Raw genomic sequence first — 27,689 nt, forward strand, 5'->3', positions numbered from 1 at the left:
TTTCATAATATTGCAATACATTTGTAACCTTATAATAGCAAATTTGTCATTATATGAAAACATGATCAAAAAAAGCATAATTGGAAAAAAAAACAATTTGGAATAATGGTGTAATTTTACCAGAACAAAGTAGTTGTAACTACAATTCCAATAAAAAGCTAAATTATGGTAAAAACTCATGTTACCTAAATAAAGCTGTAATTATATGTATAAAAATATCGAAGTCCATTAATAAATGTATTACATTTCAAATAAGACAACCGATATGCAATGTTAAAATAGATAGTGATATTATAAGAATGAAGTCATAATTTAAATACCAAAATTCCCATTGGAAAAGAGACAAAACATATGCCCACTGCAGAGGATGCTGTTTTTCATATTTTAAGAAGTATGGCTAAACATTTATAGTAGCAATACTGGTTGACGCTGGATGAAAGCCAACACAATTACACAACCACAACAAACTATTGATACTAATGATGGTGTTAATGTTGCACAACACGTTCATTGTTTGGGGACAAGATTTCACAATATTTTATTAGTCATGTGATTAGAAGGTATCCAAAGCAATGTTCGTAACAACATTAACTTACATGAACCAGAAACCCATAACAGACAGAGCACAGTAAGATCTTGCCATGTGGAATTCAGGCTTTTTTTTTTTATTGTAATCATCTAGTGTTAAAAGATCCCTAAATGTCTGAAACACTGATACTTAGATGTGGCATATTTATGTTCTGCAAGCATTCAAGTCCCTACAAAAAAGACACATTAATATGCAACATGCTTGTTGATGACATGGTTTTAGCTCCATTGAGGAAGATAATAAATGAAGGTCCCTTAAATAATATAAGGATTTTATAATAACATAAAAACATCTCTTCATTTTTCACACTTTTAAATAGGACAAATGTGGAGATGCATGACAACATCATTGCAATGTTTAATATGAGACAGAGGCACATGTCCTCCTTCCTGTATATGATGTAAACATCTTCCTTTTACCCGCAAAGACAATTTTGTTACTTCTTCCAGTAATAACATGATTCACAATAGTTATTGTTGTCATATTAAGCAAGCTACAGTTTAAAATTCAGAGGCCTGGGTGTCATGAACCTCTTGACAGTCTCGTCCGTGATTTGCTTGCGTCGCTCCTGATGTTTGACAATGAGCGGCTGCAGGGTGTCAATCAAAATCTTCTTCAGTTCTCCGGTGAGAAGAGCGCCGCTTGTGTAGTCCTGAGAAAAAAGAAAAAAGAAAAAAAAAAGAGAAGAGTGGACATGAAGGAATGTGATGAGCAAGTAGCAAGGAAATGTAAACACGATGTATAAGAAGTCCAAAAGCAGGAATAGTTTTTTAGGTTCATTCACACGGAGTTCCCTTTGTCCATGTTGCTGTTCTGGTTTATATAGAAGTGTCTAACGTGAGGCAAAAACATAACACATTAATTATACTGAGGAAAAAGTTGAAATGTTGACCTGTGTGAAGTTAGCACCCCACCCTGTCCAAATCTCCCCAAACTTGTCCCAATTCTTTGTGCTGCAATTTTTTGGGTTTGTACCGATACGGTTTTTAGTTAAGTTTTTAACTTCACACAGGTGAAATGTTGATACCACTACAGTAATACTAAAAACAATATGATTTGTCAGCTATAACACGAAGCTCAGTTTTCTTTGTAAATCTCATGATGATGATGCAGAGACACTCCCTTTCCAACTCCTGTTGAAAGCCCAGATTCCAAACTGCATTCCAGTTTTAAATTGGTAAAACTCAGTAACGATAAATTATATAATATTGATAACCGCAGTAAAACTCCCAACGCTTAGTATTGCCGTTTTAAATTGAAATTATCGGAAAAAACATCATGATATATATATATATATATACACGAGTCGCGATCAAAAGTTTACATACATTTGTAAGAACATAATGTCATGGCTGTCTTGATTTCCAATAATTTCTACAACTCTTATTTTTTTGTGATAGAGTGATTGGAGCACATACTTGTTGGTCACAAAAAACATTCATGAAGTTTGGTTCTTCTATGAATTTATTATGGGTCTACTGAGAATGTGACCAAATATGCTGGGTCAAAAGTATACATACAGCAATGTTAATATTTGGTTAAATGTCCTTTGGCAAATTTCACTGCAATAAGACGCTTTTGGTAGCCATCCGCAAGCTTCTGGTTGAATTTTTGAAAACTCCTCTTGACAAAATTGGTGCAGTTCAGCTAAATTTGTTGGTTTTCTGACATTGACTTGTTTCTTCAGCATTGTCCACACGTTTAAGTCATGACTTTGGGAAGGCCAATCTAAAACCTTCATTCTAGCCTGATTTAGACATTCCTTTACCACATTTGACGTGTGTTTGTGGTAATTGTCCTGTTGGAACACCCAACTGCGCTGATGATTTTAGGTTGTCCTGAAGAATTTGGAGGTAATGTACATATATTATGTAAATATTACGTATATATATGTTATTTTTATATCGCTATATTTAGTCTATTTATACCTGCATTGTCCTTTCCATCCTTACACTTTCCATCATTGTAACTGAGCTACTGTGTGAAACAATTACCCTTGTGGATCATTAAAGTTTGTCTAAGTCTAAGTCTCCTTTTTCATTGTCCCATTTACTCTCTGTAAAGCACCAGTTCCATTGGCAGCAAATCAGGCCCAGAGCATAATACTACCACCACCATGCTTGACGGTAGGTTGGTGTTCCTGTGATTAAAAGCCTCACCTTTTCTCCTCCAAACATATTGCTGGGTATTGTGGCCAAACAGCTCAATTTTTTCTTGCGCCTGTCTTATATGCATATAAACTTTTGGAAAAATATGCAGTCCTTCTGCAACCTTCAAACACAGTGTATGAAGACGAAACCGACGGTATTGCAAACAATGTAGAACATACAAAAACACATGAAAAACTTGTATTTACCATGTATAAATGTCCATCGATACATCGTACATGGCTGATTTAGTGCGACAAAAATCAGTCAGAAGTGCTAATAACGGATATCACATTACAGAAGCTTCTATTATTGTTACCACTCAGAGAAGCCATCTTTGAAAGACAACTCGAGAGTGGTGAGGACTCTCCAACTTTCCGAGTAGGAAATCCGACCACGGGGGGCTTTCTAGTTGAAACTTCCGAGTAGGAACTGGGAAACTCTGTCTTCCCAGTACAAATGGAAATGTTGCTCCCTGGTCTCAGATTCATTGTTTGATAACACACCAAAATGTTTTCAGACTAAGCCAAAAACAAAAGGAATTGGCCCCACTGTTCCAAAACTTTCGGAAGGCACTGTAAATGGGGGAATGAAACAGGACCAACTTCCCTTTGGTTTAAAAAAGCTCATCAATCAAAGCTTGATCAGTCGTTTGGTTGCAGAAGAGGAAAGGTGTGCCAATGTTGCCATCAAGTGGCTAACTACATACACTAAGTGAGAAGGGTTCATTACACATTAGACTAAAAAAAAGTTCAAGTTGTGTAAAATATACCAATTTAGCACGGTTTGATTTATTCACATTTTAGTGCCAGTCAATGTCCTGAGCATTCTCACCTGTCTGATCTTCTCCAGTTGTTCGTCATCTTCCAAAAAGAAGCTCAAGTACATGAAGGAGACGTCCACGTCTACGTTGCCGCCATATTGACGGTGTTCCTCCACTGTGTCTTTACCCCCCGAGAACGCATATTTGTTGATCTGTAAGCAATCGAGATCAAAAGTTATCCACAGTTGGCATGACTGTAAACTGCTGGAAGTAAACAACAGTGGAACCTCGATTTACGTACGTCTCATTTTACAAACTAACTTTTCGATTTACAAACCACAGGCTGAAAAAAATATGCTTTGGTGTACAAAAATGTCTGACCGATCTTCTGAGCTTATGGTTTGTCAGCTCAGCTCAATTTTTTGAGCTTTTTAGCCTTTTTACAACATATTAGTAGTTTTGCTAGCTCAATATAATTCAGAATCAATGTACAATGGACAAGCGAAAGGAGTTTTGTGATTTCAAACTAAGCGCACCACAAGGCTAGTGACAGTATGTGTCGGCAGAGCGACTGCAAATAAAGCATCACCCCTTTGTTATGTTTGTTTTATATACAGTACTGTATAGCACTCTATATTACTTTATATTAATTATTGCAATTAAGAGGATGAGTAGGTATTTGAAGAAGCGGTTTATAGCGGGGTCTGATTGTATATACCAAGAAGTAAACTCTAAGATAGACCAAGTTACGTAGAGGGCGACAGGGGTAAAAATAATAGAGTACATTTCAAATTTAAGACTAATATTAATATCAAATGTTGCTAGGTCTATCCATGTAAATGAGGAGACAATAGTCTCAGTTCCATTGTTAAAAAAGATAAAAAGGGGGACAAGGCTAGTAAAGAATGACATCTTGACTGCAGATTTAACATGCGCTGATGATCAGTTTGAGGGGAGGGGTTTTGAAACAAGGGTGTTTAGGACAGGGGTAATAAGAAAAACAAAAATTATCAAAAGGGTGGATGATAAAATTAGGGAAGTGGAGTGCATAACTTCTACTTGGATTTGCACCAAGTCTTTGGTTCCTAAAACCAACGGATGGGCTGTTATCCTATAAAAGTGTGCAAGTGAGCTTTGGAGTTTAACCAAAGCAACAAATATTAGCAGTTTTTGTTCTTTCTCTTCTCTCTCGGTGGGTAAAAAGTTTTTAACTTTTATTTTTAGAATCACAATCTAACGTTTTTGTTAAATTACACCTACAGTAGTTTAACCCTCAGATTAAGTGCGTTTGGTGAAAACTGTCAGTATGTCAACACCTAAATGAGGGAAAGTCAGTTTCAGGAAGAGAACTTTGATTCAGTTACCACGGTAACTTACTCAGTGAACAGTGTTGCCCTTTGTATTTGGGCCAGTGTGTGTAATGATTGTACCTGCAGGCCACAATCAACCACCTGATCAACTCTATGCGAAGGAGATGTGTTGCACTGCGTGAGGAAAATGGTGGTCACACCAGATACTGACTGCTTTTCAGACCCCCCCAGACCTTCAACAAAGACAAACTGCACATTTCAGAGTGACTTTTTTTTGTGGCTAGCCTAAGGCACACCTGTGCAATAATCATGCTGTTTAATCAGCATCTTGATATGCCACACCTGTCAAGTGGGATGGATTATCTTGGCAAAGAAGAAGTGCTCACTAACACAGATTTAGACAGATTTGTGAACATAATTTAGGTTGTTTGTGTATATAGTAAAGGTTTTAGATCTTTGAGTTCAACTCAAAAGGGAGCAAAAATGAAAGTCTTGCGTTTATTATTTTGTTCAGTATATATATTTTATCATAACAACAAGACTGCAAATTGTTTGTTGCTTCTCTTGGACTGTTTAGTGTGTGCACGCTAGTGATGGGTTGATGAGGCATCATGAAGCGTTTCGACACATTGCAAAACTGTATTGATACTGTGTCACTAAATGCTGACATCTGCTGGACATTAAAAATCCCTACAGGTAACCTATGGACCGACTCAACTGACACTGATTTTATGACCTAGTACAGGGGTCGGCAACCCGCGGCTCTTTGATCACTCTGATGCGGCTCAGCAGCTTACTTGCTGAACCCCCCAATTTTCCCGTGAGACTTCCGGATTTCAGTGCTTCTCGCAGAAATCTCCCGGGATTAATATTCACCGATTTTCACCCTTACGGCTATAATAAGGGCGTACCATGATGGTACAACATTTGGCGCCCTCTATAATCTGTATTAACAGAGTGCCAGCCCAAAACTTGTTATACAATATACATCTTTTGCTTGCACATGTACGTGACAGCAAGCCATACTTGGTCAACAGCCACACAGGTTACACTGACGGTGGTCATATAAAACAACTTTAACACTCTTACTAATAATGCGCCAAACTTTGAACCAAAACCAAACAAGAATGACAAACACATTTCGGGAGAACATCTGCACCTTAACACAACATAAACACAACAGAACAAACACCCAGAATCCCATGCAGCCCTGACTCTTCCGGGCTACATTATACACCCCTGCTACCACCAAACCCCGCCCCCACCCCAACCCTGCTCCCTCACACATCAACCCTCCCCTCTCCCCTTTGTTAAACCACTAATGCAACATATTCTAGCTGGAGGTGCTCTTGTTCTATTTTTTGCTTTGAAAAATGTCAATGTGAGGAAGTTGCAAACAGCACCTTCAACCACTAACAAAACTTCCATTTATTCCTTAACCCGCAAAGTAAAACTTAACAGTTGTGGTTGATTACAGAGCCGAACACCATACGTACAAAGCCCCGATGAACAGCCACACAAGCAGGGGTGGCCAAAGTACAAACAACTGTTAACAGCAACCGTGCATCGAGGAACCTCATATACGATTCTATCTTATCCTAACGATAAAACAACTACTGCATAACAAATTATTTCTTTGCTGACCTTGTTTTTGATCTGCTTGGCTGTGTCTGTGAGAAAGATGGAGGAATTGGGGTCGCTGGCACTCATCTTGGTCTGCGCTCCCTGCAGGGCTGGGAAGAAGGTGGAGTGCAACAGGGCAGGTTTGGGATAGCCAATCCTCGGAGCGACGTCCCGGGTCATTCTGAAGTACGGGTCCTAACAAGGCAGGGGTGAGTTGCAAGACACTGTGTAACAAATGATGCCATTAAGGTGTGGCAATGTTATATGTTGGTCATTCACCTGGTCTATAGCACAGGGGATGAGACACTGGATGTCCTTTTTGTCCCCGAAAACATGTGGAAAGGAGTTACTGAAGGATGGAGCCGCCTGGGTGGCTGGAAAACTTATCTTTCCTGTATAGACAGCAAATAATATATTAAGTATATTTATTTAACACAGTTCAGCTCAATAGTTTATTGAGTAGATAACAGAAGGGTTTTTACTCCCAAGTTTTAGTTCAGTGTTTAGGGTGTTGTTAAAAAGTATGATGTAGTGATAGAACAAACATAGTTCCTTTGAGGTTTTTTGTGTTTTGAGTATAGCTGCATCACATGCTCTCGCAGGCACTAAAAGTCAGAATATTACATATAAAACGAGATTCAAGTTGTGTGTGTGTGATAGATTGTTTTTGGGGGGTTTGTCATAAAAAAATACAATCATGTGTGCTTATGGACTGTATCCCTGCAGACTGTATAGATCTATATTGATATATAATGTAGGAACCAGAAATATTAATAGCAGAAAGAAACAACCCTTTTGTGCGAATGAGTGTAAGTGGGGGAGGGAGGTTTTTTGGGTTGGTGCACTAATTGTAAGTGTATCTTGTGTTTTTTTTAATAAAAAAATAAAAAAAATAAAATAAAATAAAAAGTTTTAAAATTATTTATTTACCCGTGGTTGGGGACCACTGCCTTAGAGCGTAGGTTGGAACTGTAACTAAGTGTACAGCCCAATACGTCTCTCCTCATTGAGCAAAATTTAACTCTGTCTCTGCATGATTTCTTGCTTCTTGTCTGTTTAATAGATGTCAGTGTTTGAACAGTTTCAATCGCAAACTGGTAACACCACCAACAAACAGTTTTTGAGACAAACTCAAAAAACGGTTTACAAAAGTTTACACAAATTTACACCAAAGCATATCTAATACATATTACTCAGACCACAAGGAAATGTTTTAAATGTAGATTCAAATCAACGTAGGTTTGAGTTTGTAAGTTATTTAGAAAAGTAGTTGTTTTGTCCTTACCAATGCAGTCGCTGTCTGTAAAGCCAAAGATACCTTTGACTTGGTTGAATGTCACATGCTTTTGGACCTTAACCACGTTCCTATAGAATTCAGGTGATGCACTGTAGGTACAAGAAACACAACAACATGACGTGAGGCTGATTTACATAACCTAAACTGGACATGCCAAGGCAGGTCATGTGTTGTTACCCCATATATTCGAGATCAGAGAAGATGAAGGTCTTGTTGATGTCGAAGCCACACGCGATGATGTCTTTGGCGTTTTCTACAGCAAACTGATGGCACTGTTCCAGTGTCAGATCCTTCCACAGGTACTTCTCGTCATCAGTCAGCTGAACCACCAAAGGGACGTCAAATACATCCTGCAGCCATCTGCAACAGGGGAAGTGTGATCTTGTCTACCAAAGTACAGAACCTGAAGCTCTCCACAGCTATTGTCTCATGTTCCCAACGCACTTGGTGAAGATAAAAGGGACGAGGTGACCAACATGCATGGCCTGTGATGATGGGCCTCTGCCAGTGTATAGGAAGAAGGACTTCTTCTTTTCATATGCATCCAGAACTGTATGCATGTCTCTGCAAGCACAGTAAAAACCACAATACCAATGTGATTTGATTCATCAGTGATGTGTCACAACCCTGTGAGCTATGACCATGACCATGAATCACAACATATTCCAGTAAAATTGATAGAATCACAGGAAGGGGGAAAAGGCTAACCTGTGTGAGAAGAAGATTCCCCGACGAAGGAAGTGGTGAGGTTTCTGTCCTGACACTTTCTCTATCCGGTCCACCAGTTGCTGGTCAACTTTACTACTGCCGAACCTCACTATGGAGAGAGTGCAGGGTGGGAATGAGAGAAGATGCTTCTACTACAAGGGAGTATCAGGGTCACACAAGAAAGACAACAATTGTAATTGTTTTGTTTGTTTTAGAAATTCATTAAATTAATCAAAGCAACAGAAAATAAATCAAAAGCTTTTTTTTCTAATCAAATAAATCGATTAATCGTTCCAGCCTTGTAGTAATATTAAGAGGACAGATCATTAAGCTGTATTTTTCTATGATTTTCTTTCAGCTATCATTATGAGACACAAGTTGTGATACTATGAGACTATAGCCATACTTTTGAGAAAAATGTTTGTTATGTGAAAAAAGCTGTAATGTAACAAGATGAAAGTCAGAAAATTACAAGGAGAAAGCTACAGTGTTAGAAGAATTAAGTTGTCTTTTTCCAGGAAAAAATAGTTAGAAAGAATGTTACTCAATCGGGCAAAAATATTACAAGAACAAAACATCACCAAACAATCTTGAATATTGATATTGTGAGAGAAAAGTTACAATGCTATTAGATTAAAGTATTTTTTTCCCTAATGTTATGGGAATAAAGTTGTCATTTTACAAGATAAAAGTCAGAATATAAGGACGAGTCATATTTTTCCAAATTAAATAAGTGCTAATGTTATGAGAATGAAGTTGTATTTTCTTAATTTTTTTTTAGATATTAGAAAATAAAAGTTGCAATGTTACATCAATAAACTTAAGATAAAAAACTGAAAACGTTCTGTTACTACCAATATGTGGTAATACCACAAGATAAAATCCGTACAGTTTACAAGAAAAAAGATGTAAAGACTTAATAATTAATATTATCACTTACCGTACTTTTTGGACTATACGTCGCATTTTTTTCATAGTTTGGCCGGGGGTGCGACTTATGTGTTAAATTATTAACACAGTAGCGTAAAATATCAAATAATATTATTTAGCTCATTCACGTAAGAGACTAGACATATAAGATTTCATGGGATTTAGCGATTAGGAGTGACAGATTGTTTGGTAAATGTATAGCATGTTCTATATGTTATAGTTATTTGAATGACTCTTACCATAATATGTTACGTTAACATACCAGGCACGTTCTCAGTTGGTTATTTATGCCTCATATAACGTACACTTATTCAGCCTGTTGTTAACTATTCTTTATTTATTTTAAATTGCCTTTCAAATGTCTATTCTTGGTGTTGGGTTTTATCAAATACATTTCCCCAAAAAATGCGACTTATACTCCAGTGCGACTTGTACCCGGTATATGTTTTTTTCCTTCTTTATTGTGCATTTTCGGCCGGTGCGTCTTATACTCCGGAGCGACTTATACTCCGAAAAATACGGCCCCGATGCAAGATGGCGCCAGTATGTGCTTTGGCCTGCCGTCTCTCGCTGTCAGCTCTGTTCGTTTTTGTGTTTTTTGCGTCTATTTTCGTCTCTGTCAGCTCACTGCTTGTGTATGACCGCCAAACACTGTTGGATCTTTGCCCCTCTCCCACTGATATGATCAACTTCGACGTTGGTTTTTCGACGTCCCAGTCAGCTTTTTCACCTGGCCGGATTCCTGCCTTCCTTTCCCGCCCCCTGGCTCCTCTCCCCCGGCGGAAGCGTCTCCGGCGCCGCGGTAAACGTGGCGGCCAGCTGGTGAAAGTTAGGGCACTCCTGGCCCAGCTTCCCGTGGCTCCCCGAAGGAGGAATGGTGCGGTATCCGGTCTCCTCCTGCACCCACGCTCGCTCGATCCTATCGCCTCCTGGCTGGTTCCTATCGTTGGTTTGGAGGAAGAAGCTTGCCGCCGTCGCTCCTGCTGTCCCCGCCCCCGGAGGCGCGGGGTGGATCACCGCCACCTGCGGGCTTTGTGTCGGGCCCCACCCGGATTAATTGCGGCCTTGGACGTGCTGGCCCCCGCCAGGTTCGGTCTTGTGAACGCAAGATCTTTGACAAACAAAACTTTTATCCTGAAGGATTTCTTCACTTCCCGCGGACTGGACTTCCTCTGTGTGACGGAGACATGGCTGAGAGCAGGTGAGTCCGCCCCTCTTAATGAACTTCTGCCTCCGGAGTGTTCCTACTTTAATTCCCCACGGCCGTCCGGTCGAAAAGGAGGAGGATTAGCAGTCGTTTTAAAAAATGACTTTAAATGCCGTCAGATCCGCCTACAATCCTCCTTTTCAAGCTTCGAACTGTGCATGTTTGAATTGGGTCTTTCTGATGTCGTCCTGTGTGCCGTCATCTATCGACCACCCAAGTACCACAAAGACTTTATAACTGACTTTTCTGAATTTCTGGCTGAAATCCTGCCCAAATATGATCGTGTCCTTATTGTGGGTGATTTTAATATTCACACCTGCTGTCCAGATGAGCCGCTTTCCAGGAGCTTCCTGAATATAATCGACTCATTTAACTTTGTACAGTCTGTGTGTGGTTCCACACATGAACGCGGGCATACACTCGATTTAGTGCTCTCGTATGGTTTGTGTGTTTTTAATTTGGACATTTGCGACGCTGTGTTCTCTGATCACATGCCGATCCTGTTTGATATTCCCACGCAGTGTCCAGTTAAATTGTGCGCACCGCCCCAACGCTCTCGCATGTTTAATTCTTCGTCTCCTGCTCGGTTCTCCTCTATTTTTTCGACTCTTTGTGTTGATAATTCTGCAGCATCTGTGTGTCTGAATACTGAAGAGTTGGTTTCTGGGTTCAACTCTATCTGTTTACAAACACTGGACACGATAGCGCCTTTCAAATGCCGCCGCGCTAAAGCCACGCCTCAACCCTGGTTGAATGACGTCACTCGGGCTGCCAGGCGCGTATGTAGAAGAGCAGAGAGAAAATGGAAAAAAGACAGGCTGCATGTGTCCTTTGCCATTTTTAAAGAAAGCCTGTTTTCCTTTCAGATGACTGTAAAAGCAGAAATGAATATATATCTATCTCAGATTATATCTTCTAACTGTAACAACCCCAGAGTTCTGTTTAAAACTATTAACACTGTCATTGATGCTCCCAAATCTGCTGGTTTTGATGCTTCTTTTGAATTCTGTGAAAATTGTCTCCATTTTTTCACTGACAAAATTGTGTCAACTAGAGCCAGTCTATCTCAGCCTTCATATGACCCTTCTGTTCCTCTGCATTTCTCTTCTGTTTTCCATCAGTTTGAGCCGGTGTCCTTTTCTTTTTTAAGTGACACAGTTAGTCATATGAAGCCCTCTGGTTCTCCTGCAGATGCCCTCCCACCTCGCCTGTTTAAGGAGGTACTTGCTACTATTGGACCAAGTGTCCTTAACATTATCAATAGTAGCCTCTCTTCTGGAATAGTTCCAGTAGAGTTTAAACATGCAGTGGTACGACCTCTACTTAAAAAACCCAGCCTCGACCCCTCTCTCCTCTCTAACTTCAGACCTATCTCTAATCTTCCATACATTTCCAAAATATTAGAGAAGGTTGTCTACAGCCAGTTGTTGCCCTTCTTAGAGGATAATGGTATCACTGAGCTGTTCCAATCCGGTTTTAAAGCCCTCCACAGCACAGAGTCAGCGCTTCTAAAAGTTTTTAACGATATCCTCCTGTCCACTGATTCTGGTAAATATGTTGTCCTGGTGCTTTTAGATCTGTCTGCTGCGTTCGACACCGTCGACCACGCCACCTTAATCACTCGTCTTGAGAACTGTGTGGGCATTAAGGGCGCCGCCCTCAACTGGTTCCGGTCGTACCTAACCGACAGGAGTTTTTGTGTAAAAGTAGACAGTTTTATGTCGTCCACAGCTCCTTTACCACATGGGGTCCCCCAGGGCTCAATCCTTGCCCCAATTTTATTTGCGCTGTACCTTCTCCCCCTTGGTTCTATTTTTAGGAAGTACAGTATTGCATTTCATTTTTATGCCGATGATTGCCAGATTTATTTTCCCATGGCACAAAATAACACGGTTCAACGTCTTATTGACTGCCTGCACGACATCAAAGTCTGGCTTTCAGCTAACTTCCTGAGCCTAAATGAAGATAAAACAGAAGTTATGTTGTTCGGTCCAAGTCGCTCTCCCTCCCCCAACGTTGACCTCGGCACTCTGACCCCGTATCTCAGCGACTGTGTCACAAACCTGGGGGTAAAGTTTGACTCAGATTTTAAATTCGAAAAACAAATCAGCAGCGTCGTTCAAAAAAGCTTTTATCAATTACGCCAAATAGCGAAAGTGAAACCGCTTCTATCAAGACATGATCTTGAGAAATTAATCCACGCTTTTATCTCGACTCGTCTTGACTACTGCAATGCCCTGTATGTTGGCATTAGCCAGGCCTCCCTCGCCCGCCTGCAGATCTTGCAGAACTCTGCTGCTCGTCTGCTAACACAGACCCGCAGACGTGAGCACATCACCCCTATTTTAGCGTCCCTTCACTGGCTCCCTGTGCGTTACCGAATACATTTTAAACTCCTTTTATTTGTTTTTAAATGTCTAAACAACCTCGCGCCAACCTATCTCTCCGACCTCCTTCAGCCTTACTGCCCCACCCGATCCTTAAGATCAGCCGATCAGCTGCTGTTGACGGTCCCTGACACAAGGCTGAAGCTTAGAGGTGACAGAGCTTTCGCCGTTGCTGCTCCCAAGCTCTGGAACGACCTACCCCTGAGTGTTAGACAAGCCTCCTCTCTTCCTGTTTTTAAATCTCTCTTAAAAACATACTTTTATTCCATGGCTTTTAACACTGAGTGATATCCATCCTGCAATGGCGCCCCATAATACACCTGCTGTGATCCTGTTTTTATGTTTTTATTAATTCTATTTTAATTATTTTTTTTTTTATCGTGTTCTGTTTGTGTTGTGTTGTGTTTGCTTGGTACTCGTTTTATCTTTTAACCTGTTCACTGTACAGCACTTTGGCTACCCCTGTGGTAAATTTTAAATGTGCTCTATAAATAAAGTTGATTTGATTTGATTTGATTTGATTTGATAATTCTAGTAAAATTACGCCTCTCTCGTAATATTACAAATTATTCACTTGTCAAACTATTAGACTTAATTCTCTATTGTAAAAATACAGCTTTATCTCAAGTTCTTCTTCATTTTTGTAAACTTACATATTTTTACCTATCTAACGATATCGTTATTTCAATGTATTGGTATTATATGTTCCAAGGTAACTTACACATTTGTATACTGTATACACTACGGTTTATTTTTCAACAAGAATAGAAGCAGGACTTTTTTCTCTTACCGATGAGTTTATCATAATCGACACCCTTAGCGTTGCTGGTGGTGACACTCCATGGGTTAACGTCATCTTCTTCATCATTCCCATCATCTGCTACAGGGCCGTTCTCTGAGGGAGGACAGCCAGCTTTGTAGTCCTGACCAGTCTTCTGTTTGTAGTCCATTTTCAACTTTAGCAGCAACTGGACCGCAGCATCAACTTCAGCCTAAAAAAACACAAAATATATCAGTTAGCGTTAACGTTAGAACGGTTCGATTTGATCTTGTACTTTTGTTGTTTAAATCACCACATGATGTTAACAATTAAGTTAGAAAATAAGACAAATACACATGTGTACTATATGTGTACACGGGCACTTACTTTCTCAGCTTTTGCAGTTTTTAGAGTCCTCACTTTGTCTCCCAGTTCTGCCAGTTTCTTATAGAGCTCCATGGGACTGTTTTCTGCTTCCACGTCTCCTTGGCAATCTGTCATCTTTCACACTGTGTTTAAGAAATGGATATTTAAGAAGTTTTGTCAAACTTAAGTGATGCAGCCAATTGACAAGAAGGAAACTCCCCAAGCAATGAGATCATTACACAGCTGTCATATCCATCCTTAAGATAGCTATTATGTAGCCAAGTGTCACTATGATTACCTAACACATTGTTGTTAAAAATAGAATATAGTTACTACGTTAACATTTATTATCCTGAGAATATCCACTCGTATACATACCGTGTGAACACAGCTGACTGAGCACTCACTAAACTTGCATCAGCATTAGAGCGTCTTGGTGTTCGGGCGTAAACTTTCCCGGAAAACGTGACTGGCAGTAAAGTTCCGCTGCTAACTCATTAGCACTCGGTATCTCTTTTGAAAATAACATTTTTAGCATTTAAAGTTTGATTACACAAAACTGGGAAATTTGGGTATTTTTGGTTATTTTTTTGCCGGACAAAAACGGAATTTAAGGTTGCACGAGTAATAGGGACATGTTTAAACTGAGGTACAACAACCGGATGCTTTCAAAATAAAAGTATATCCTCCATCGGCGTCGACAGACCAGGAAACGGCGTTTATTGTGAAATATCAACAATATATGTTTCTTTAAAGGTAATTTGTCTTCACTCTCGATTTGTGACCATTTGGACCTTGGTTCGAGGTTAGAACTAAAATGGTTATGTCGTGTAAGACTACAGGTAAGCTAGCTGTAGTAATTTAATATCGGCTGTGAGAAGCGAACACCAATCTAAAGTTGCGTTCTTGTGCGAATTGTGTTACATTTAACGAGTAAGAAATGCACGTTTGTTGATTTAACAACCATATTATGACATTTGTTGCCTGGAAATAGGGCAGCTTGTACTAGCTAGCTGGAAGGCTACTGTCATTGTCACGTCTTGACTAGAATATTCTAATTTTTTGCTCAGCGTGTGCATATAAGGACACGCTCAGCCAATTATTTGAATTACAGTCTTACAATAAGGTTTGTGTTGTATATTGAAAGCTATGATAGTTTTTTTTTTTGCTTGCTAGTTTTTCTCTTGTTGTCGATATCCACTAGATGTCAGCCTTGCGACTTTTTGAACCCATCCATCCATCCATCCATCCATTCCCTACCGCTTGTCCCTTTCAGGGTCGCGGGGGGTGCTGGAGCCTATCTCAGCTGCATTCGGTCGGAAGGCAGGGTAAACCCTGGACAAGTCGCACCTCATCGCAGAGCCAACACAGATAAACAGACAACATTCACACTCACATTCACACACTAGGGGCAATTTAGTGTTGCCGATCAACCTATCCCCAGGTGCGTGTCTTTGAAGGTGGGAGGAAGCCGGCGTACCCGGAGGGAACCCATGCAGTCACGGGGAGAACATGCAAATTCCACACAGAAAGACCTCGAGCTCAGGATCGAATCCAGGACCTTCGTAATCTGAGGCACCCACATCAGTGATTAGTGAAGATGGCCACATTAGTGGCCTATGAGGACTCTGAGTCTGAGGATGAGTCCAACAATCAAAAGGGATCAGGTTTTGTCCAGGAAAAATATTGCGGACAAGAAAACCAACAAACGAGAAGATGCCCTATATTAGAGGTGTCTCCAAACTCCGAGAGGACAGCGTTGGATTATCACCAGCACATGTTCGAAAAAGACAATTCCGTTTTACTGAAGCCGAATTGTTCACCTTCAACCCGGCAGAAGACTTTTGGACCGACAACTCCTCATTACACGATGCAAAGTTGTTCTGCCATGTCCAAAAGACCTTCCACAGTCCCATCTGGTGTCAGACCCTACATCCCCAAGAGGCAAAGGCTTGTCATCTCTGCAGGGATAGAAGATAATTTGACAGAAGGGGTCCCCAGCAAAGATGTCCAAATTCTCTCTGAAGTGTCTGCGAAGGTGAAGCTGCATCTTTCCCAAAAGTCTGCCGCTGGGATACCGAGAAGGCTTCTTCTCAGCCTTGAAGGTCACCAGGGTCCTGTCAACACAGTGCAATGGTGTCCAGTTCCTCAGATGAGTCATCTACTGCTGTCTGCCTCCATGGACAAGACATTCAAGGTGGGTAGTAAAACTAGTACAGTAGTTTTGTACAAACACTGTAGAAAAATAAAAAATGTAGGAATTACAATATTATCAGGAAAAGGTATGTGAAAAATAAACTTTGAAAAATAAAAGTGGTACACTTTTTCCATTTTGAGCAACACATTGTAAAATTGACTGTAGAGTTTATGTTCTGAGTTGGCAGGTTTTTAAAAAAAAGTTAAAGTACCACTGATAGTCACACACACACTAGGTGTGGGGAAATTACCCTCTGCATTTGACCCATCCCCTTGTTCCACCCCCTGGGAGGTGAGGGGAGCAGTGAGCGGTGGCTGCGCTCGAGAATCATTTTGGTGATTTAACACCCAATTCCAACCATTGATGCTAACTGCCAAACCGTAAAATATTTGTTATTTTTAAGGTAACGTTGTGGAAACTGACAGACCAGTGTTTTTTTTATTGTAAAACTAACAGTCGTACCGTTTTTCTATTGACAGTAATGCACTGTAAAAACAAACATATATTTTATGAAAATAAAAACTGGCAGCACAATTGTCAGAATTTTTCCGTAAAAAATAAAAGTGGTAACATTTTCTGTGTTTACATAAATGCACGGTAGAAACGACGACTGTAGGTCATACTGTAAAGCTGACAGCTCAGTCACCAGAATTTTACCGTAAAAATAATCAGTTTGACAGTTTCTCCATTTACTGTTAAAAAAAAAAAAAAAAAAAAAAAAGCAAACAGATTTGGGGAGAAAAAACCTTGCAGCTTAATTTCCAAAATTGTACTCTAAAATGTTTACAGTGAATTACTGTAAATTGAAAAACGTTACCACTTTTTTACAGTAAAATTCTGGCAATTGTGCTGCCAGGTTTAAAAAAAAATTTTTTTTTTTTACTATAAAATCTACGGTCGTTGTTTTTACAGTGAATTAATGTATATTGAAAAACCCTACCACTGTTATTTTTACGGTAAAGTGAAGCATGTTTAGCTATTCCTCTTCCTCCAAAGATGATACTTGTAAGAAATGTAGTTTATTTGTCGCCATGGAGGCAAGGGTTAGGGATTTAGAAGTAACTAAACCACTGTGGAAGGACGTTAGCTGCTAGCTAGCTTCGTTTAATAGCACTGCTTGCATAGCGGTGCTTCAGTGTTTATAGCTTCAACTTTATCGTTAGTTTTTAAGCCAAAGTATGTTCATTCTCCCTCTTCTGTCTCAATGTTGTTTCCACTCGTAAGGCTCATATTCCCAGCAATGTCACCACGATGCACCATCATGCCCGTAAAAAAAAAGTATGTGTATTTTTCAAAGGCAGTATAGTACCTTTTTTAATTAATTAGTACTGTGGTACTTTATTAATACTGTTATATCGTACAGCACGATCCACATAGGATTACGAGACAAAGGTATTTTTCGGTGCCTTCAAGGACTGCTAAACAGAGTAGGACGCTCTGCAAGCAATAATGATTACCCGGTATTAAATACACTACAGCCTCTTGCGATAATGATATCATTTACCATATTTTCTTTGGCATATACACAATAATAATAGGTTTGATTTTTTACACACTTTCCATTCAAATACATCTCAAAGTGCTACAGTACAAACCAATACTTAAAACAATAAAAATAGATAAAATACTAAGAGTACGGTAACACACTATCAGTGAAGCATATGAAACACAAAACATGCAAAATAGTGGGTTTTATAACAGTGTTTCTGTTTCAGTTCTTTAAAAAAATAATACCTTGTTCAAAAGATTCCATGGTGTTTATACATACACCTTGAGCACATTTAACCATATGCGTTAAAAATTATAACTGTGATACGAAATTTGTATAGAACCGCCCATTTGTTTAGATTCAAGAGCGCGAGCTTGCTGTTAGTGCTTAGCTGTTGTATCCTCCTACCGCGTGTAGTGAAGCATGTTGAGGTATTCCTCGTCCTCCAGGGATGATATTTGTAAGAAAAGTAGTTTATTTGTCGCCATGGAGGCGAGGATTAGTGATTTAGAAGTAACTAAAACACTGTGTTAGCTGCTAGCTAGCTATGTTTTAAAGCACCGCTTGCAGGAGGTCCATGCAGGTTGGGATTTACACAGGTATGATGTATCTGACATTTAGTCTAATTGGTGTGCTGTGACACAATCTCTGCTGCCCCAGTATAGAAACACACCACTTTCTATAGAACCGTATCAGTCATTGTCAGTCCAATGTGTGTCAGTACCCAGGGTACCATTTCCAATCTCTTGGATTATGCCCACGGTTCCTTTCTTTATTCCATTCCAAGAAAAGTGACCGGAAAAGGTCAAGAGATGCAGGTGTTGGAAACGGTTTCTAAGAGAGCTTGAGAAGGATTAATCATTTATAAATGCATATGATCATTTGCATATTCAAACTAGTGCAGCAGCAGCATGGCAGAATTACTTCTACTGCATTGGAGTTGTTTGGAGCAGATGGGGGCGAGACAAAGAAAATAGGGTTTGGTTGTTTAGTATGCCACCCTTGATTGCATGCAGGCTGTCTAAATAGGACCAATCTCCTTTTGAATTGATTCTTTTTTTTCGCCTACCAAACCCACAGATGCTTTTAAGGATTGGAACAATGTTACTAATTCAACATATTGCCAATTTCACAAAATGAAGTAAAATTGTGTTTCTTTTCATAGTTATATGCGTAAAGAATATCCCTAATTGCAATGCAATTGACTGGCGGCAAAAAAAGAGCTGTCACTCGTCAGGCCACACCCCCTTTTAGTTAAAATAAAAAAAAAGAAAGGTTTTGTCATGCCATGCTGATCCAAAATATCTAAGGGCTGTCATTAATGTAAGAAACAGCTTCGCAACCAGTGGATATACATTTATTGTTTTTAAAATAACGGTTCCCTAAACAGTATTCCAATTACAATGTATTGTTTTTTATTTAAAACATTTACTGTGGCATTTCTTTCAATTTATATGTATTTTTTTCTACCTGATTATAAAATTTGCTTTAAATATCCATTGTAGCCAACCACCAGAGGGCAATAGTAACCCATAGGCTATTCTGTATTTACATAGTATCATTTATTGTATATTAAGCATCTTGCTATACATTTACAGTGAACTTTTAACAATGAATACAACAACCCAACTATATTATTAGTCATATCAAGCCTGATACTTAAGTGATGAAATATAATAATTTTAAAAGCACACAGAAATGCAGCCATTTTCCAACACTTATACGGCCGACACTATGAAGAAACTTGTATTCAAAGGGGCTGTTTGCAACATTTACACAGATGCCTAGAGGGCACAAACTTTCCAATATATTTGACAATGTATATCCAGCGCTCTTATGGCTTTGGATATCTAGCGTTAGCTGTCATTGAATGTATATTCTGTCATAACAACAACATGGCTGCAAAGTGTTTGTTGCTTCTCTTGGACTGCTTTTGTATGTGTGCACGCCCTCCCTGCGCGTACGTGTTGACTAGACCAGATGAGTGACAGCTGTAAACACCAATTATTTTATCCGGGCCGGTAACATTTTTTTAATTAAATAAACTTAGTAATTGTGAAAAATATAGACAATTGTCAAACATGTGTGTTTTGTTAAACCACTAATAGTTACATAAGCTAGCCAGTGGTGTTATTGTTATATTTTTTGCTTTGAAAAATGTTGCTGTAAGCAAGTTGCAAACAGCGTCTTTAAGCTACAGTTGCCTTTCTCTTTCGTCCCTGGCTGAGGACACGCATACATTCTGTGAAGTCCATACATCTTTCCACTTCGGACTGCGCACAATTAGCTTTAGTGCCTGTTCGGCCTCGCCATCGCCATGGCAACGGCAGGTGTAAGGCAGCAGTTTTAAGTTGATAACAGAAATACTAATTTAGTTTTAATTACCTAGAGCTATTTAAAAAGCAGATTACCCAATGAGTCATCCGGAAGGATCCGCTCTGAGAGTCTTCGCAAGTCCCACGAAGACAAAGAAGATGTACAAAATGGAATGGGTGGGGTGGGAGGCAATATATACGTCTTGCATTGTAAGTAATCATGCGAATTGAATATTGTCTGTTTTATTAATGATTACATTAATAGAAGAGAGGAATTTTTTAATGATTTAAAACGGTAATTAACTGTACAGCCCAGGTTTTAGGTCAGTGGTTTTTAACTATAGGACCAGGGCCTATTTTTGGGCAGCGGTCACCCCCTACAATGTGAGAAAATATCTGTTTCTCAGCTGTGGTCTTATCAGTCCGTGTATGTAGCATACATCACTTCGAGAAATGACGGATTGGGCCAGCCAATATATCGGCGTTGGTATTTGGCCATTTACAGTGCAATTAACAGTGCAATACATTTTCATAACATGGTCACTACTGCCTAGTTTCTCTTGTTATATTCTTATTTTTACTGTTATATTTGTATTCTTATTGTTGCTTTTTATTTTCATTCTTGTTGTTATATTCTATTTTATTTCCATTTATACCCCCGTTATTTACTTTTTACTTTTTAAATTCGATCTCAATTCTGTATACTGCTGCTGGAATTTACATTTTCCTGAGGGAACTCTCCTGAAGGAATCAATAAAGTACTATCTACCTATCTATCTATTTGACATTTATCAGAATCTATCTTTTTTTTTTTTTTTACAACTACAACAGAATTATATAAGCAGATACAATATACTGTATACACATATGATACCAGTATTTAGTAAATACAAATAAATAGTTAATAAACACATTATAACCACTATTCACCAGCCCGTTTGCCCTGCTTGTGAAGAGTTGCCTTTTTTTTCCACTGCAGAGTTCTTGCGGCCATGCCCCCTTACCCTTTTCTCCCTTTCTTTTCCTCCTGCAGTGTTGGTCGCTTGAGCACTGTATGTCTCTTCTGTTTAACTTTCAAATGTTCTTTTATTTTGCTCGGAAAGTTTTTGTCCCTTTTTCCCGGCGTGTTACTGGTTTTGTTTTGTTTGTTTTTGTCCTCCGTCAGCAGCACCTGAAGCGCGGGCTCATCAAAGGAGAACTGCACTTTTTTATGGAATTTTGCCTATCGTTCTCAATCATTATGAAAGACATGACGACAAATAGATTTTTTTGTAATGCATTCTAACTTGTAAATAAACTTAAATACAAGTCAGCTTACAGTGGAGCCAATGGGATGTCCTCTATTTCGCCCATAAAATTCAATAAATAACCATTCAGAAACTGCCAACAATACTCCATTTACATTTCTTGATTTGAATAATAACCAAGTTAGTGATATTGTTATTATAGGCGATTAACTATTTATAGCGGCGCTGTGATCACAAGCCTGTGTACAATTTTGACATGATCGACTGGCGAGGTGTTTCCTCGCTTCCTTGCTCCCTGGAAGTTTATTGTAGATCATAAACAATGCATCTCACCTGGACAGGAGAAGTCTGAGGACATATACCAACAAGTTCACAGCCTATTAGGACCCAGAGAATGACACAAAAAGACGCCCCCCAACCCTTCTCCCCGTTTCTTTGCATGGACATTCTTTATCTAAATGGGAATATATGAGCATACTAACCGTTGGCATTCTAGTGACAGCAGACCTTATACAGTAAGTGATGTTTTATGATGTTTGTTGTCTCTCATATAGTCTGCAGTGAATAATAATCAGTGATGAAAAAAACCCCAAAAACGTTGTGATTCGTTTTTGAAATTAATGCGCTGCATATGCTTAAAATGATCAAAATACATAAATATTAAATGTTATTATAAATGTGCCCATTGCTACATTGCACATTTACTTACAAAAGTACATCATGTTTATAAAATCTTAATGGTGTTTGGATGTTTTTTTAAGGGCTTTATAGGCGGAATAGAGCGGCTCCCATAGGATCCATTGTAAGCAGACTTTTTTTAATATATATAATGCAAAAAAACCCCCAAAAATATCCATCGTCATGTCTTTCATAATGATTGTGAACGATACGCAAAATTCCCCAAAAAAGTGTAGTTCCCCTTTAAAGGAGCGTGTAGAGTTTCATGTTCTGTGATTCAATCAAATAATGAGACACAGCGGTAGAAGATAGAATAGAAAGTACTTTATTGATCTCTGGGGGAAATTCAGCACCACAGTTCGCTCACAATAGACAATAAATACTATAAAGCATTATTCACATTTGAATAATATAAATATATTATACATATATTCTGATGGATGGAAATGAAGATGACAAAAATAATATTTTCTTGTAATAATCCAAACTTTATGTGAATATATTGATGGCGCATATGGCTTCCACGGTACTGTGCTCTCTCTTGTACTTGTTGCAATGTTTTTTTTGTTTCTTGCTTAGAATAAAGAGAGCACAGTCTACCAAGTCAAATTCCTTGTGTCTTAAACATACTTGACCAATAAAGATGTTTCTGTTTTTGAATAGACTTATTATATAAGTAAAGAGGAGCGGGCCGCAACTCAAACATTTGCATTCTTTCTGCAACATGCAGGAAGAAATTATGTCATCTATGAGCTACATGAAGGAGCCCAGATTTTTTTTTTCTATATGTTTGCAATATGTCAGGGTTCCTCACGAGGAAACTTTACAATGTATTAAATCCATAAACCGCTATAAAATTGTATACAATTGAGTAGATGGCGAGTTATTGTGATGTAGAGAAATCCCATAACTTTACCAACTTCCCCAGGAGGTTTTCTATATTTTGAAATGCAAATGTGGACGCTCCTCTGACCTGCATTAGAGTGTGTGCGGGTGTGTGTGTGTCGAGTGTGTGCTTATGTGTGTGTAAAACATAAATATCATATACAATTTACTGCAGCATGTTTTTTATAGTTGGAAGTGAAATTTTTGTAGGCTAAAATATGAACATTTCTACTGACACAGATGACAGCTTATGATATTAATGTTCTTTTTGCTAGCTAGCAAGCTATCTTACCCAGTTGAAATCGCATCCTTCAGAGGTCGGACATCGTGCCTCCATTTTTAATGCTCCTGTATGACAGATGTACTGCCATAAAAAAACAAGGTCAGCTTTGCAAAATGAGCAATGTATTCATGTCTTTAACACCGTTAGAGTGAAATGTTTCCAATTGGGATGTTGTTGCGATTTTCCGTGCTGACTCTCCTCCGTCCGGAAAAACACGACTAATGACGTCACTTATTGTCAAAAAATACATCTCTGTTGGCCCTGTGATGAGGTGGCGACTTGTCCATGGTGTACACTGCCTTCCACCCGAGTGAAGCTGAAATAAGCTCCAGACCCCCCACGATAGAAAATGAATGTATGGCTGGAATTTTATTGTCAATGAATCGCACCCGTAGCTCCAAATCTAGGGAAGAGACTTTTAGAGACTTTGACATGAAAGCACGATTGGTCTTCTCAACAAACACCCCCCTGACTAATCTGCCAGGACAGTGTTTTCTATTTCAGATGTTTTTTTTGTTTTTTTACATCGCCATCATTTGTACATCATCATGTTGTCATCACATTTTTTCATTTCAGTCCCTTCACATAAAAAATACACTTTGCTCTTTGTTTCTAATGCTGTGTGAAGAGACATGTTAATAATGAAACAGAAGCAGCATAGATCTTCATAGAGCTTCAAAGATTCACCCCCTTAAAAATAACGCTTCCCATCATTAGAGTTGTTCTTCATCTGAGTGGGCACTGACATGACCACCTACTTTTATCATGCAGGTTGACTGTTATGGGGGGGGGGGACTTTAGCCTGTCGGGAACTTTAGTCTCTCAGAACAAAGAAACCAGCCCCTATAAGCAACAGAATAGATCTGATGAAAAACGTGTCACTTGCACTGCATAGAGTAGACGATGCGCCTCCTTTGCCAAAGTGCTTAAAGCCTGACAGCAATTAAGAAAGACAAAAGATCAGCACTTCTGTTTTAAATCACTACTGTCTGTTTTTCAGGCCACTTTATTTGCAGCCTGCTATCACATTTCATGCCAGCGAGGCGTTAGATAGCATAGCTGCAAAAACAAGGTGGAAGCTTTTCTCCTGTGTTTAGAGGAGCCCTTGGGGCAAGTAGACTATTACACTGCACTGGGAATCACCTTATTGCCATATTAACTTTAAGTACAGTGGTTGTTGCACGGTATATAAACCTGATGTTGACACCTCATATTCTTTGTTGGCACAAGTTGTCACCCCGTTTTAACAATAAATATATGTGCCTATTTATTTGTAATGATTTGATATGATTAGTGATAATCAAGTGCTGCTTTTGGTGTATTTTCCTTGGTGTGTGTCTATTTAACTCCTGTTCCAGCACTCTATCCAGTGTCTACTTATATTTACCGTAGTCATAATTGTATTTTGTATTTAACAGAGACATGCGGTAGGCAATGGATGGATGGAAGAATGGTGAGTTAACTGCAAATTTGTCATTCTTAACTGCGCCAGGAGGTTATGTAATCATTGTCATTGGTCTGTCTGTAAGTTAATAGTTAGCAAAATAACTCAAAAAGTTATGTGCAGATTTTCAGGAAACTTTACGGATATGTCCGAAATGATTCGGATGATTACTTACATTAGGGACGGCGTGGTGCAGTGGAAGAGTGGCCGTGCGCAACCCGAGGGTCCCTGGTTCAATCCTCACCTAGTACCAACCTCGTCATGTCCGTTGTGTCCTGAGCAAGACACTTCACCCTTGCTCCTGATGGCTGCTGGTTAGCGCCTTGCATGGCAGCTCCCGCCATCAGTGTGTGAATGTGTGTGTGAATGGGTAAATGTGGAAGTAGTGTCAAAGCGCTTTGAGTACCTTGAAGGTAGAAAAGCGCTATACAAGTACAACCCATTTATCATTTATTTACATTACCTACATTACCTTACGTTAACGTTTCGGTGTGTGTTTTTGCTAGTGGCCACACAAAGACGGTGGATGACTGACAAGAGTGTGCACTCTGTTTATTTAATTATACTGCAGATAGATCAAAAAGTGATTAGCACATTTTGATGAAACTTTCAAGAAATGTCACAAATGGGAAAGGAGCAAGTGATTTTGGGGTTGTTGCGGATCACCGTCTGGATTCACTTTTTTACTATTGGAAGGTAGGGCCTGGCCGAGGTCTATAGGCTCTGGTTTAGTTATCTATTCTTTTTTAGTGCTGTTTGTATTTTTTATTTTTGTCTCACTTCCTATTCCTAATCTCAATCTCTGTCCACAGATACAAGCTTGAAGCAGTGTTATTTACAGAAGTGTTGGGCAAATTTTACAACCACTTTTTGCAACATTTGGCACTTTTTAAAAAGGCATAGCCAATAGTTTATCCATTTATTACAGAGTAGATATTCAGTTGAGATTAATGATTGATATAATTTGTGTCTGCCTTTACTTCTTGTTCCTGTGCCTGTCGCCTGTCCAGACGCAGGCTGTTTCCTTACAAAATACCATGCATAGGACCACTTTTGTCTGACAGATGGTGTTATGCTTTTCTTCCAATATGCTATTTGTATATGTTACAGAGTAAAGATTCAACTGCTAAATTATTGTAGGTACATAACGATAACCTCTTCAGCGCTTCTCAATTATTGACATGAAGGACAGACATTTTTTGCAACCCCCCTGAAATGAATTACTTTATGTATATAAATATATATATATATTAATATATATTTATACTGGAATAAATTACTATTAAAAACTTGATAATATTTATTATTTCTCCGTACAACACAGAGTGAGTTACATTCTTTATACATGCCGCTGACAACTATTTTTTTCTTTTCTTTCCTGGCACAAACTTCTCCATCTCTCCGCCTCCTTTAGCTCTGGACACATGTGTTCCTGTGTACTTATCACTTCTACTGGGTTAATAGGGAGCGTATTGATTAGATTGAGTACTGCTATCACCTAGCTGCAGGCTTGTGTATTGTTCTCACGTAAATACACGTGGACACAAATAATGAAAATCACCCAGGGGGTCCCGACCCACTATTTGAGAAACTCTGCCCTACACAATTTGTCATGTCTGTTTGGAGTCCTTTTCCTGCATACATTCTTCATAAAATATCATACCGGTACATAGTACCACATTTGTTTTAATATTGTTTTAGTGCTGTTTCAATAGTAATTTCATTGGTTTATGTCTGACTTTATGTTCCTGTTCCTGCTCTTTTTCCATAGGTGTTAGCTGTTTTTAGAAACATTAAAAAAAGCTATTTCTGTCTACATATTCTTTCGTTTTAGGAGCCATTTTGTCCGACTTCCTGTTCCTGCTCTCTGTGAGAGGCAAGGCTCTGTTAGTCCCAAATTTACCATTCAAACAGCTTAGTGGGGTCAACAGGGGTCCGCAACCCTTAGAGGGTCTGCAGAAGTACTACAAGAGGGTCGTGAAATTTTGGTTGGTAGGACTTTAAAAAAAATTATATATATACTTCTTATTTTTCCCCTAGTGCTGTTGAATTATATATATATATATATATATATATATATATATATATATATATATATATATATATATATATATATATATATATATATATATATATATATATATATATATATATCTTATATTTCCCCTAGTGCTGTTGAATGATTAATTATTTTGATCAGATTAATCACACTTTTAAATTTGGATTGTTCATGATTAATCACAGGTTGTTACTCACTTCCTTGATTTAAATTAACTTAAATATACCCCAATATCTTAACACAAATGCAATTTTATTGTCAGAATATCATTTCCCAATATTAAAAAAAAAAATCTTAGGGTACTTGAATGCACTACATTTATTTGCTAAAAACTTGGGGACAGTTTTGTCCAGTCAAAGTGTATTTTGAAATCTAATTTGCCAGCAAACACACCAATTAGAGTCTCTTCACTCATTTTTGCTCTGGCGTTTGCATTGACCTGATCACTGACCATATAACAACCCGGCGTACCGCCTTTCAGGTAACCATTCACGGGTAAGCTACAGGAGCATGTACAGTAGAGTCAAAATAAATTGTGTGATTAATCTGCGTGTATAAATGATTAATGCAATATTTTTATTGATCACATGAGTAACTCGTTATTTTTGATAGCACGAGTAAAAACATGGATAAATAGTTATATTTCTGTATTCATGTTAGCATTTAAGGTAGCTTTAAGTGTGCTAGTTGCAAGCAAGCGATTCGTGGTACGATACTTTATTATTTGAATATCTTAATATTTCAGAAAACCAAGGTACCTTTAGAACTAGTTTAATTGTAATCATTATTTATACAAAATCAACACTAAATTGGCCCTAGTGTGTGAATGTGAATGTGAATGTTGTCTGTCTATCTGTGTTGGCCCTGTGATGAGGTGGCGACTTGTCCAGGGTGTACCCCGCCTACCGCCCGAATGCAGCTGAGATAGGCTTAAGCACCTCCGCGACCCCTAAAAGGGACAAGCGGTAGAAAATGGATAGATGGATGGATTTATACAAAATATAT

General features: G+C 38.8%; 2 protein-coding genes across 8 annotated transcripts in view; one reads left to right on the forward strand and one right to left on the reverse strand.

Moving 5' to 3' along the window:
- Positions 1–510: 510 nt before the first annotated feature.
- wars1 (tryptophanyl-tRNA synthetase 1) lies at positions 511–14,551 on the reverse strand. The gene is made up of 11 exons (XM_061968274.2): positions 14,466–14,551; positions 14,109–14,230; positions 13,752–13,953; positions 8,438–8,546; positions 8,174–8,293; positions 7,907–8,089; positions 7,718–7,818; positions 6,712–6,824; positions 6,454–6,627; positions 3,571–3,711; positions 511–1,241 (listed from the first exon to the last, which is right to left on the reverse strand). Exons 2-11 carry the CDS (start codon positions 14,220–14,222, stop codon positions 1,083–1,085), a joined length of 1,416 nt encoding a protein of 471 aa, XP_061824258.2. The 5' UTR covers positions 14,223–14,230; positions 14,466–14,551; the 3' UTR covers positions 511–1,082.
- Positions 14,552–14,653: 102 nt separating this feature from the next.
- The window catches only part of wdr25 (WD repeat domain 25), a 323,171-nt gene continuing 310,135 nt past the window's right edge, over positions 14,654–27,689 (forward strand). For 5 of the 7 annotated variants that reach the window (XR_009815994.2, XR_009815995.2, XM_072913639.1 and 2 more), the window contains exons 1-2: positions 14,654–14,843; positions 15,364–16,284. Coding sequence is in view for 5 of the 7 variants with exons in the window: in XM_072913639.1 (XP_072769740.1) it covers positions 15,688–16,284 (597 nt within the window). In the remaining 2 variants the exon portion in view is untranslated. Of the gene's footprint in view, positions 14,844–14,869; positions 14,930–15,363; positions 16,285–24,599; positions 24,635–27,689 lie in introns of those variants that run through there. The other 2 variants (XM_061968276.2, XM_061968279.2) reach the window with 2 other exon arrangements.

This window comes from Nerophis lumbriciformis, linkage group LG08 (assembly GCF_033978685.3).
Source record: "Nerophis lumbriciformis linkage group LG08, RoL_Nlum_v2.1, whole genome shotgun sequence".
Taxonomy (NCBI): domain Eukaryota; kingdom Metazoa; phylum Chordata; class Actinopteri; order Syngnathiformes; family Syngnathidae; genus Nerophis; species Nerophis lumbriciformis.

What these genes read in the sequence shown, in the direction of transcription:
- wars1 (XM_061968274.2), bottom strand. Translation starts at nt 14,222, where the DNA reads ATGACAGATTGCCAAGGAGACGTGGAAGCAGAAAACAGTCCCATGGAG. An exon ending in GTCCCTTTTATCTTCACCAA is followed by an intron (nt 8,090 to 8,173) that starts GTGCGTTGGGAA and finishes CCCCTGTTGCAG; the next exon opens with ATGGCTGCAGGATGTATTTG. An exon ending in AACTGGAGAAGATCAGACAG is followed by an intron (nt 1,242 to 3,570) that starts GTGAGAATGCTC and finishes CTTTTTTCTCAG; the next exon opens with GACTACACAAGCGGCGCTCT.